This window comes from Ranitomeya variabilis, chromosome 1, assembly GCF_051348905.1.
Source record: "Ranitomeya variabilis isolate aRanVar5 chromosome 1, aRanVar5.hap1, whole genome shotgun sequence".
Classification (NCBI taxonomy): domain Eukaryota; kingdom Metazoa; phylum Chordata; class Amphibia; order Anura; family Dendrobatidae; genus Ranitomeya; species Ranitomeya variabilis.
In genome coordinates, this window is record NC_135232.1 from 1,007,286,066 (window position 1) to 1,007,299,782 (window position 13,717).

General features: G+C 44.8%; 1 protein-coding gene across 2 annotated transcripts in view; it reads right to left on the reverse strand.

Moving 5' to 3' along the window:
• The window catches only part of FBXO8 (F-box protein 8), a 71,592-nt gene that overhangs the window by 31,333 nt on the left and 26,542 nt on the right, over nt 1-13,717 (reverse strand). For both annotated transcript variants that reach the window (XM_077279513.1, XM_077279512.1), the window contains one exon: nt 10,865-11,175. In XM_077279513.1, the coding sequence (XP_077135628.1) occupies nt 10,865-11,166 (302 nt within the window). In that variant the 5' untranslated portion in view covers nt 11,167-11,175. The remainder of the gene's footprint in view (nt 1-10,864; nt 11,176-13,717) is intronic.

Sequence of the window (13,717 nt, forward strand, 5' to 3'; positions counted from 1 at the left end):
TATAACAGCCCACGTAGCATATAACACAGCCCACGTAGTATATAGCACAGCCCACGTAGTATATAGCACAGCCCACGTAGTATATAGCACAGCCCACGTAGTATATAGCACAGCCCACGTAGTATATAGCACAGCCCACGTAGCATATAACACAGCCCACGTAGCATATAACACAGCCCACGTAGCATATAGCACAGCCCACGTAGTATAGCACAGCCCACGTAGTATATAGCACAGCCCACGCAGTATATAGCACAGCCCACGCAGTATATAGCACAGCCCACGCAGTATATAGCACAGCCCACGCAGTACATTGCACAGCCCACGTAGTACATTGCACAGCCCACGTAGTACATTGCACAGCCCACGCAGTATATTGCACAGCCCACGTAGTATATAGCAATGTAGGCATCATATCCCTGTTAAAAAAAAAAAAAAGAATTAAAATAAAAAATAGTTATATACTCACCTTCCGTTGGCGCCAGATCCAGGCGAAGCGGGTACCGACGCTCCTCGCGCGCTCCGGTCCCAAGAGTGCATTGCGGTCTTGCGAGATGATGACGTAGCGGTCTCGCGAGACTGCTACGTCATCATCTCGCGAGACCGCAATGCATGAAGCGGTCACCGGAGCGTCGCGAGGAGCGGGAAAGGCCTGTTCCTGATCCGGGGGGGCCGACGGACGGTGAGTATATAACGATTTTTTATTTTTTTAAAATTATTTTTAACATTAGATCTTTTAACTATTGAGGTCGCATAGGCAGCATCAATAGTAAAAAGTTGGTCACACAGGGTTAATAGCAGCGATAAAGGAGTGCATTACCCGCGGCATAACGCGGTCCGTTACCGCTGCTATTAACCCTGTGTGAGCGCTGAGTGGAGGGGATTATGGAGCGGGCACTGACTGCGGGGAGGAAGGAGGGCCATTTTGCCGCCGAACTGTGCCCGTCGCTGATTGGTCGTGGCCGTTCTGCCGCGACCAATCAGCGACTTGGATTTCAATGACAGACAGAGGCCGCGACCAATGAATATCCGTGACAGACAGACAGAAAGACGGAAGTGACCCTTAGACAATTATATAGTAGATCCCAGCACGGAACATTATATTTAAACATTCAATTGTGGAAATTATTATTCTTAAAAAGATTTATTGATTAAAATCAACTTTTGTTTGTGGGAAATCCCCTTTAATATGAGCACATTTTATTAGCAATTACTGTAATACAAAACTACAAGTTAATCCAAGGTTCCCTTCCATTTCCTTGAAACTGTATGACAGACTCAGACATTCTCCTTAGTTCAATCTTCATACACTTTTGGGGTAGTTATATATTTTTTTGTATGAAATACAATAGGAAAGGAAGATTGTGACTTATTTTGAATCTTGTTACACCACACAATGGGACGGTTTTCTTTGGGCAGATAATCATGAAATCATTTGTTAGTCAAGTCATTTGCCTTCGGAGCTTCTGTAGAATAACGCAGTATCCTTCACACACAGGCATTTCTTGAATTCTTGCAAATAAATCCTCCATATATTGTGGTATTTAAGCCACATCTGAATCCAATCATTCATGTTTCACATCAATCACTTCAAGTAATAGGAGTAGTGGGCTAAAATCATAGTGAGCACTTCAACGGTCGGGTTTTTTAGCTCAACATAATTGACCTTAGACGTACAGATCTCAGACATTGTGGGTATTTTTAGAGTACAGTTTCCCACTGTTCTTACCTACGCTCCTACCTCTGTTCCCAAATAGCTGTGAACCACAAAACTCTCTAGAGGATCCATGGAGCTCAGTTTCCATGAAATCAGTGGCAGGCAATTATCACAGAAGTAATAGAAGACACGTTTAAAGGCACTGAAGATACTGCCCATGCATGTGCTGGCTTCTAAGCCTTTGGAATATGGACTAAATCACACTTTAGAAGAAAACCAAATCCCTTATTACATCAATTCAGACTGAATAGTGGAAAAAAGTCCATAAGTATTACAAATTATTGCACAATAGAAAAATCTTTATTGTTTAAAAACACATATAAAGGCAAAAGACAGGGGCACAACTGGAATAAGCGGTGACACAAACCACATCACTGGTAAGGAACCACACATGTTAGGGACGTATCATATCATAAGCGCAAGTGCGCAGCATAAACTGTATAGTGACTGCGATGGACACATATCGATATAACATACCTAGTGATCTGTAGATCAAACACGTGTGGACCTCCACCCTCCCCTACGCGCGTTTCGGAAGCGCTCAGCTTCCTTCCTCAGGGGGCGCCCCCTGAGGAAGGAAGCTGAGCGCTTCCGAAACGCGCGTAGGGGAGGGTGGAGGTCCACACGTGTTTGATCTACAGATCACTAGGTATGTTATATCGATATGTGTCCATCGCAGTCACTATACAGTTTATGCTGCGCACTTGCGCTTATGATATGATACGTCCCTAACATGTGTGGTTCCTTACCAGTGATGTGGTTTGTGTCACCGCTTATTCCAGTTGTGCCCCTGTCTTTTGCCTTTATATGTGTTTTTAAACAATAAAGATTTTTCTATTGTGCAATAATTTGTAATACTTATGGACTTTTTTCCACTATTCAGTCTGTGGTGATAATATTGATTTTTGGTGGGTCCGGACTTGTCCTGTTCTCTGGGTGTGTATGCCTGTTACTCACTACACTAGTAGGAATTTGTTAATATTATGCGGCACTCACCCAATTGTATGCGTTTATCTGTTGTTCATTACATCAATTCAGTCTATTAGCTATAAACTCCTATGTGAACAGAAATCCATAAAATAGAACATAAAATATGTGTGGTATCATGTGGGTACGGAGCATAGGGAAGAAATGTCCTCAATGCCATTGAACATACTGTATAAACAGGGACTTAAAGATTACACTGATTTTGGGGTACTCTTAAAAGGGGATATTGAAAAAGTTAAAATTTGCAAAATGCTAGTAAAGGTAAGCAACTTCGCAATTTACTTGTTGTTAAAAATCCTCTCTGTTCAAGAATGGAGTCATTTATTTTTTTTTTTTTACTGCTCGCTGACTAGCACTTATGATCTTGTTAATTTAGAGCTTTTAATAACTACTTTTAAGCCAGCTGATTCACTGGATCTGACCAGCTTCAGCGTCCTGGCACTCCTCTAATTCAATGGATCAGACCAGCTTCAGTATCCCTGCGCTCCTCTGAATCACTGGATGAGACCAGCTTCATTGCCCCCGTGCAAATCTGATTCACTGGATCCAACTAGCTTCAGTGTCCCTGCACTCCTGATTCAATATCCCTAGGCTCCTCTGATTCACTGGATGAGACCAGCTTCTGTGTCCATGCGCACCTCTGCTCCCCTGGATGAGACCAGCTTCATCGCCCCTTCGCACCTCTGAACCACTGGATGAGACCAGTTTCATCATCCCTGCGCTCCTCTGAATCACTGGATGAGACCAGCTTCATCGCCCCTGCGCACTTCTGAATCACTGGATGAGACCAGCTTCATCGCCCCTGCGCACCTCTGAACCAGTGGATGAGACCAGCTTCATCGTCCCTGCGTACCTCTGAATTACTGGATGAGACCACCTTCATCATCCCTGCGCACCTCTGAACCACTGGATGAGACCAGCTTCATCATCCCTGAGCACCTCTGAATTACTGGATGAGACCAGCTTCATCGTCCCTGCGTATCTCTGAATCACTGGATGAGACCAGCTTCATCATCCCTGAGCACCTCTGAATTACTGGATGAGACCAGCTTCAGTATCCCTGCACTTCTGATTCAATATCCCTACGCTCCTCTGAATCACTGGATGAGACCAGCTTCATCGCCCCTGCGCACCTCTGAATCACTGGAAGAGACCAGCTTCAGCGTCCCTGCGCACCTCTGAATCACTGGATGAGACCAGCTTCAGCGTCCCTGCGCACCTCTGAATCACTGGATGAGACCAGCTTCAGTGTCCCTGCGCACCTCTGAATCACTGGATGAGACCAGCTTCAGCGTCCCTGCGCACCTCTGAATCACTGGATGAGACCAGCTTCAGCGTCCCTGCGCACCTCTGAATCACTGGATGAGACCAGCTTCAGCGTCCCTGCGCACCTCTGAATTACTGGATGAGACCAGCTTCAGTATCCCTGCATTCCTGATTCAATATCCCTACGCTCCTCTGATTCACTGGATGAGACCAGCTTCTGTGTCCCTGCGCACCTCTGATTCACTGGATGAGACCAGCTTCATCACCCCTGCGCAACTCTGAACCACTGGATGAGACCAGCTTCTGTGTCCCTTCCTCACCTCTAAATCACTGGATCCAACCAGCTTTAGTATAACTGCACTCCTGATTCAATATCCCTACGCTCCTCTGATTCAGTGGATCAGACCAGTTTCTGTGTCCCTGCGCTCCTCTGATTTACTGGATCCCACCAGCTTCAGTGTCCCTGCGCTCCTCTGATTTACTGGATCCCACCAGCTTCAGTGTCCCTGCGCTCCTCTGATTTACTGGATCCCACCAGCTTCAGTGTCCCTGTGCTCCTCTGATTCAATGGCTCAGGCCAGCTTCAGGGTCCCTGCGCTTCTATGATTCACTGGATCCCACCAGCTTCAGCGTCCCTGCGCTCCTCTGATTTATTGGATCCCACCAGCTTCAGCGTCCTTGCGCTCCTCTGATTTACTGGATCCCACCAGCTTCAGCGGCCTTGCGCTCCGCTGATTTACTGGATCCCACCAGCTTCATCGTCCTTGCGCTCCTCTGATTTACTGGATCCCACCAGCTTCAGCGTCCCTGCGCTCCTCTGATTTACTGGATCCCACCAGCTTCAGTGTCCCTGTACTGCTCTGATTCACTGGATCCCACCAGCTTCAGTGTCCCTGCGCTCCACTGAGTCACTGGATCCCACCAGCTTCAGTGTCCCTGTGCTCCTCTGATGCCGCAGAGCAAAGAAACCTCTGCCTACAGCATGGGAGAGTGCAGTTTGGGCCAGCTGCGCAACGATGCCACTGAGCCGAACAGTCAGCCAAGCAGAAGTGCTGGTGTGACCCCCAGCTACTTATCCACTTTTACACAATTCTTTTAATTAAAACATTAGTAGGTCATTTTAAACTGATTTAAAAAAAATTATGTTCCCCTTGGCGCTTCTTCTAGCTGCTGCATCAGGATGACATGGATGGGCAGCAGATGGGCATGGAATCAATGGTGCTATATAAATAAATAATACTAATGGGCAGACACTGCCTAATTCAATCAAGATTGTGCCGACATCTAGATACTGGCACCAGCATGGCTTTCAGGTTTATGTTACATCCGTGAGGTTCAGATACAAGTGTAGGGCCATTCCATACAATATTAAAGAAGACCTCAGCAGTCCGCTCTTCAGATGCTGGAGCGCTGTTCTATTAAATCCAAAAGGGTCTGTGAGGTTTGGAATCTCATGTCAGGTATATGGATTACTGGGATAGAGAATGCGGAGAGATTGTAGAAATCTACTCACCAATACTGTAGCACAGCACTTATCTACCCTCTCTTCACATGCATGCCAGAAATCCTTACATCTGAGATAGGTCAGATAGAAGACAGAATTTTTTTTTTCGATATTGGGTTTCAATTAAAAAAAGCACTACAGGACCTCAAGTACGGGTGCAGAGTTCTTCTTTAATATTGTTACCAAAGGTCGGGATAACAGCCGGGTCCTAAGATCATATCCAAAGTGACTAAATGGCTGGACAGTGGGCATAACTGGAAATCGACAAAAACCTGATATCACATCCCGCTACATACAGTTCCAATAATACTGGGCACATAGGGAAAAAAAGTTGTACACTGTCAAAATTGTTGGTACCCCTCGTTTAATGACAGAAAAACCCACAATGGTCACAGAAATAACTTGAATCTGACCAAAATAATAATAAATAAAAGATCTATAAAAAATGAACAAATGAAAGTTAGACATTGCTTTTCAACCATGCTTCCACAGAATTTTAATTAATTGCCAATAAATGTGACAAAAGGGACATGTTAAATCACGGTGCGTCCACTATCTAGCATCACAGGTGTCTACAATCTTGGAATCAGTGAGTGGGCCTGTATATAGGGCTACAGATACTCACTGTGCTGTTTGGTGACATGGTGTGTATCACACTCAGCATGGACCAGAGGAAACGAAGGAAAGAGTTGTCTCAGGAGATTAGAAAGAAAATTATAGGCAAACATGCTAAAGGTAAAAGCTATAAGACCATCTCTAAGCAGCTTGATGTTCCTGTGACTACAGTTGCACATATTCAGAAATTTAAGATCCATGGGACTGTAGCCAACCTCCCTGGATGTGGCTGCAGGAGGAAAATTGATGACAAATCAAAGCGACGGATAACATGAATGGTAACAAAAGATCCCAGAGAAACTTCTAAACAGATTAAAAGTGAACTTCAAGCTCACGGAACATCAGTGTCAGATAGCACCATCCGTCGTTGTATGAGCCAAAGCGGACTTCATGGGAGACGACCAAGGAGAACACCATTGTTGGAAAAAAAAAAAAATCATAAAATAGCCAAATTGGAATTTGTCAAACTACATGTTGACAAGCCACAAAGCTTCTGGGAGAATGCCCTATGGACAGATGAGACAAAAATGGAACTTTTTGGCAAGGCACATCAGCTCTATGTCACAGACGGAAAAATGAAGCATATTAAGAAAATAACACTGTCCCTATGGTGAAACATGGAGGCGGCTTTGTTATGTTCTTGAGCTGCTTTGCGACATCTGGCACAGGGTGTCTAGAATCTGTGCAGGGTACAATGAAATCTCAAGACTATCAAGGGATTCTAGAGAGAAATGTGCTGCCCAGTGTCAGAAAGCTTGGTCTCAGTCACAGATCATGGGTCTTGCAACAGGATAATGACCCAAAACACACAGCTAAAAACACCCAAGAATGGCTAAGAGGAAAACATTGGACTATTCTGAAGTGGCCTTCTATGAGCCCTGACCTAAATCCTATTGAGCATCTTTGGAAAGAGCTGAAACATGTCGTCTGGAAAAGGCAGCCTTCAAATACGAGACAACTGAAGCAGTTTGCTCTTGAGGAGTGGGCCAACATACCTGTCGCATGAGGGGTATCGACACTATTGATTTGGGTATTCGCGGGGGGAAAATCTCTCAACGTTTGGCACTGTTAGGCCATGTTCACACTTTGCGGTTTTTACCGCGGAACCGCCGCGATTTTGCCGCTGCGGGTCCGCTGCAGTTTCCATTGCGTTTACATTTACATGTAAACCTATGGAAACCGCAAACCGCTGTGCACATGCAGAAACGCAGCGGTTTACATTTCGCAGCATGTCACTTCTTTGTGCAGAATCGCTGCGATTCTGCACCCATAGGAATGCATTGAACCGCTTACTTCCCGCATGGGGCTGTGCCCACGTTGCGGGAAGTAAGCGGATAATGTGCGGGTGGTACCCGGGGTGGAGGAGAGGAGACTCTCCTCCAGGCCCTGGGAACCATATTTGTGTGTAAAAAAAGAATTAAAATAAAAAATCATGTTATACTCACCTCTCAGCGCTGCACGCGGCCGGCCGGTCAGAGTTGCTGTGCGAACAGGACCTGCGGTGACGTCGCGGTCACATGACCGTGACGTCACGAAGGGTCCTTCTCGCATATCATCTTTAGAACCGGACCGCCAGGTGCAGCGCCGAGGAGATCGGGACGTCAGAGGGTGAGTATATAAACTTTTTTTTTTATTTTAACATTACTATTGATGCTGCATATTGCTGCATATGCAGCATCAATAGTATAGGGGGAAACCGCGGAACAAACCGCGATAAATCTGCAGGGATAACCGCAGCGGTTTTGCCCTGCAGATTTATCAAATCCGCTGCGGGAGAACCCGCAGAGGTCACCCGCAAAGTGTGCACATAGCCTTAGAGTCTCGATGGATTTGGACCCTGGGCACAGTTTATCCACAGGGCCTTAAGGAAAATTTAAGCTTCTCACCTTTTTTGTGATCACCACCCGCTGTATATTTTGTATATATTTTCTGATTCCGTAACAGGCGGTGTTGTTCTTAATTTTTATTTTTTGTTGTGGTTCTTTATATTTATTATATATTTTCTGTGTTGTAGGTTCGGTTTTATTTGTTTCTTTTTCACTCTGCTGTTTCTGGATGTGTACATACGGATACGTTCGTTCCTGTTATGATCCAGCTGGCTGTTTGATGTGGCTTATGATTGGTATCTGGCACATACATATATTTCTCCGAATTATCAGACGTATCTGCCTGGATGATCTTCAAACTGAGATGTCATGGAGGCCACAAGTAGGATCACATGTTTAACAGGATATTGGACTATACGTGCAAAGCTGTGGTCTCCTTCAAGATGGAGTAATTGGATTATGCCGTTCACTGCCCCTCCAGCCATTTGAAGGAATCAACTATATATTGACTGACTTTTCAACCAGGATCTAACTACGTGCAGCACCCGTATATTGGTTATGTATTTTTGTTTCTTTTTTACGTTTTTACATACCTCAGTTGCCCATTCTGATTCCCCTTTTCTAATATGGTGTTTTCGAATTTAGTATTTAGTGCGCATGCGCACCTTTGTCCCCGCTTGGCTCGGTGTCTGAGCCAGCTGTGAGTCCACCATCTGATGTCACAGGGCCCTGTGATTTTCCGTTGGCTGGCGTGTGCGCTGAGTTTTTTCGGGGCGCACCGCTTATGTAGTTTGTTATCTTTCTAACGCGGTGCTTGAGGGGTAATCACTATTGGTTTCTATGGCCACGTATGTATACTTCCAGGTTGTGCCGGGTGACTTCCGGTACGCAGTACTATAAAACTGTGCTTTCGGCATCTACTTACTATGCCCCCTGAAGAAGGTGGGTTACCGAAACACGCGTCGGGGTGGGCGCACGGATCCTGGGAGTTTTACACCCTGCATGCTATTAAGGAGGTAATTAACAGCTGTTTACTTTTCTCTACATTTTTGGACTTTGCCATTTTTTGGTATACTACATGTGGGACATTGACTTTATACTAAATTTTGCACTGTGCATTGTATGTCCCTATTGTAGTAAGCATATATATACATTTCTTTGCCATCTATATGTATTTCTCTTAATAGGGAGTGTGATAAACTGGTAGCTGCGGGTGTTTCTCCTCCCTGGCTCCGTGCGGCCTTGGTATGCCCACACGTCTGTGCGGTATCTGTGTACACCATGTGGCACTTTACCTTACCTGTTTTCTGTTATGTCTATGTTAAATAAAGGTTATATTTTATATTATTTCAGATGGACTTGTAGGTCGTGACCCATCTTTTGCTTTAGTTGTTTCAGCGATCAGTCCGGTATATTAGTCCTTTCTATTTTGTTTCAGCATACTAACAACTATCTGTCTTCATCCATTAATTGATGGCGAATTGCCGTTATCATGCTGTCTGTAGTTATGTTTCTGGTTAATTACGAGAGGTGCAGAAGTCTCATTGACAGCTACAGGAATCGTTTGATTGCATTGATTGCCTCAAAAGGTTGTGCAACAAAATATTAAGTTAAGGGTACCATCATTTCTGTCCAGGCCTATTTCATGAGTTTTATTTTTTTTAATTCTATGGAAGCATGGTTGAAAAGCAATGTCTGACTTTCATTTGTTCATTTGTTCATTTTCATACATTTTTGATTTCTTATTACTTTTGTCATATTCAAGTTATTTCTGTGACCATTGTGAGTTTTTCTGTCATTAAACGAGGGGTACCAACAATTTTAACCACGTGTGTACATTCAGAAATGATTGTTGTGGTCTGTTCTGGCCGATGCACGGGTATGGGAATGTGAGGACTTCTTAAGATTTCCTAAGTACAATTCAATCACTTGCAAGGCTGGAGCGAAGTTCACTTAAGACTATATCTCTGCGGCGGGGTTTCCAAGCCAAGGTTAATGCAGCAGTAAAGTAATCATAGACAGCACTACATAAACCAAGGTCATTGACCTACAAGGGCTGGGGAGTACACATGGAAGGCAATTCTCTGGAAGATCATGCCGTCTACACAGCGCACGGTCATATTTGTGGGTCATTAGCGTTTCCACTGAACTAGCTTATTTTATCAGAAAATAGAAGGAAATGGAAGGAAAAACTAAACATGCCATCAATATGAAACAAAAGGCTGCAGACTTCGGAGAAAACATTAATTGCTGGATCAAGTATTTTTGCATTAAGACCTGGCAGTCTTCCACCATTACATGGAGGCATTTTGTACATGAGAAAAATCGCTAAACGTGCTTATCTGATCGCGCGTCAGTAATTCAGATGTATCCAGTCACCGTGCGGAGGAAATTAAGGCTATGTGCACACATTGAGGATTTACTGTGTAAAATACGCGCTTTGGCTAAAAGGCGCTGATGGTTGAAGTCTGCAAGGAAAAAAAAATAAGCAGCACGTGCATGTGATTTCAGAAAAAACCCACTCACTTTGCTGGTACTGTAAAATGGAGCAAAAAAAGAAAAATAGCGGCACAAATGCAGCGTGTGAACAAGCCCTAATAGGTTTGCGTTCCGGCTCTGCGGACACTTTCCTGCACTTTCCTGCATTCATTACTCTCGCAATTTGACAAGCATTCATCATCATATCAGCGTTCATCAGATCATCGTACTCTGGATTATTTACGATGCCCTTAGGTCATCCAAAAGCCTATAGTCACACCTCATTTCCCCACCAGTGGTGCATGCGTCAGGAAATGTTTCTGACGTGTACAATGAACGTGGCCATAGGGCATAAAGTGCCCGATTTATGCCAAAAGAGTGGACTGGATTTTTTCACCTGTCCATTTTTAACCTATTAAGGAAAGGAGTGTAGTCTCGGTTATCAGCCATGCATCTGCCACTGTGACTTACCCTTGCCAAAGCAGCTCGTCATTAGCCAGGTCTTGCCATACACAGGATGCCAGGCACAGGTCAGTTGCATTGAGATAGGATAATATAGTAAGGCTTAATTCAGGTGGCAGCATTTCAAGATTAATAAACCCTTGTTCATCCTTTGCTTTTCTAGCTTTCAGCAGATGGTAGAGATCTATGCCCCCCTGTGTGTGTCTCCGATGGTTCATATTGCTGTCATGTTCTGCGGACAAGAAGCTGTGATCTATGTATCCTTGCTGAAATTGCTGGTTTCTTGCAACTCTCCAGAGCCCTTGACCCATCTGTGATCCCTGTTTCATAAAAATAGTAAGATTAGTACAAAACAGTTACCTTGTGTCTGCTGAAAACAGATTAAGGCTACGTTCACATTTGCGTTGTGCGCCGCAGCGTCGGCGCCGCAGCGCACAACGCAAACAAAAACGCAGCAAAACGCATGCACAACGCTGCGTTTTGCGCCGCATGCGTCGTTTTTTTCATTGAATTTGGACGCAGCAAAAATGCAACTTGCTGCGTCCTCTGCGCCCCGACGCGGGCGCCGCAGCGACGCAAAACGCAAGTGCGCCGCATGTCCATGCGCCCCCATGTTAAATATAGGGGCGCATGACGCATGCGGCGCCGCTGCGGCGCCCGACGCTGCGGCGCTGGCCGCAAATGTGAACGTAGCCTAACAGCAAGAGGGACACTCTTGAGCATGTGACATACAAATGCGGTGGTGACCAGTTACGAGATGGCGATCTACCGGTAGACTGCATAGCACAGACTAGCGGATCTCTAAGGCTGTGTGCACACGTTGCTGATTATTCGCGTTTTTTCGCGATAAAAACGCTATAAAACCGCAAAAAAAAGCATACAATATGCATCCCATCATTTAGAACGAATTCTGCAATTTTTGTGCACATGATGCGTTTTTTTCCGCGAAAAAAAAAAAAACATATTGCGGTAAAAAACGCAGCATGTTCATTAATTTTGTGGGGGTTTTTTTGCGGATTTCCCACTATAAAATGCATTGGGAAAAGTCCGGAAAAAAACGCACCAAAAAGGCGTCAAAAACGCATGCAGATTTCTTGCAGAAAATTTCAGGTTTTTCTCAGGAATTTTCTGCAAGAAATCCTGAACGTGTGCACATAGCCTAAGGGACCGTGGAGTCACAATCAGGAGGCAATGTTAAGGGAAGTTGGTAGAAACGTCAAAATAATATTAAAGGGGTATTCTCAAGTTTCAAAGTTATCCCGTATCTATCAATAGTTGGTAAGTTCCTGTTAGATGAGGTCCAACTGCAGTGACCTCCTCCAACCCGGAGAACTTGGGCTCTGAAGAGCGGTGGCCGATCACTCACACAGCCGCTCTATTCATTCTTAATGGGACCACCGGACATAGGTGAGAGTTGGTCTTCGACACTCCCGCAAGACTGAATACAACGAATCTTGTGATCAGTGAAGGTCCCTGCGGTTGGACCTCCAGCGAACGAGAACCTCCAAACTTGAGAATACCTTTTTCAATACAATGTAAATTATATTCAAGTCACTATTTGTCGCAAGACAAACTTTAGAAACTGGAAAAAAAAGTTTAACCTGAAGTTATAAAAGTGAGGGATGACCAATTCATTGGACAATTAGGCTGTTCATCTCCAAAACTGAGAAGATAGCACCCTCCTAATTTCCTGTTTTGGAGTCCCTGCTAACTCCATTCTATGGAAATGCTCGTGGATGAATCATATAGGGACTTGTGTGAGCCACACAATGATAGAAGGGATCACATATTCGTAACTTAAAGGGAACCTGTCACCCCGTTTTTTGAAGATGAGCTAAAAATAGCGTTAAATAGGGGCAGAGCTGGGCGTTACATTAGTGTCTTTGTGTGCCTTTATTACCCACCTATGCTGCCGAAATACCTTTGTAAAGTCGCCGTTTTCTGCTGTCACTCACGCTGGTCTGGTCCTATGGGCGTGGTGACAGCGCTGTTTCTCCCCCAGAATCCTGCTCATCATTACGTTGGTGGCGTAGTGGTGTGCGCATGTCCAAAAGGCTAATCCACTGCCCAGGTGATGAAAAACAGCGCGATCTGCGCTATTCAGCCGTTTACCGGTGGGCGCGGCCGCCGCGATCTCCATCTGCGCGGCCATTTTCCTGAATCCCTGGGCAGCAGAGCGCTCCATCTGCGCACGCGCGGCCACAGGAAAGATGGCCGCGCCCACCGGTATACGGCTGAATAGCGTAGATTGCGCTGTTTTTCATCACCTGGGCAGTAGATTCGCCTTTTGGACATGCGAACACCACTAATGATGAGCAGGATTCTGGGGGAGAAACAGCGCTGTCACCACGCCCATAGGACCAGACCAGCGTGAGTGACAGCAGAAAACGGCGACTTTACAAAGGTATTTCGGCAGCATAGGTGGGTAATAAAGGCACACAAAGACACTAATGTAACGCCCAGCTCTGCCCCTATTTACCGCTATTTTTAGCTCATCTTCAAAAAATGGGGTGACAGGTTCCCTTTAAGGAAACATTAATTTTTTTTTTTTTTTTTTATAAAGCATATATAAAAAGAAAAAGAGATAGTGGATAGCCTGAGGAAGAGATTCAAGGGCACCATGGAGCGAAATATCATGCACAAGGTATAGCTAAGTATCTCTTACATCTATAGTGCTCTTTTAGGTCACAAAAAATACTTCTACACCAAGTAGCGTAGGTCCTGATGACCCAGGACTGGACCATGCTTCTCTGATGTTATTACATATTTTATTCACATGGAAAATCTATAACCTAGTGAGGTGGAATATGAATCTGAAAGAGTCAACTTCCTCTTCAAATATCAATGATCTCAGAATTTATT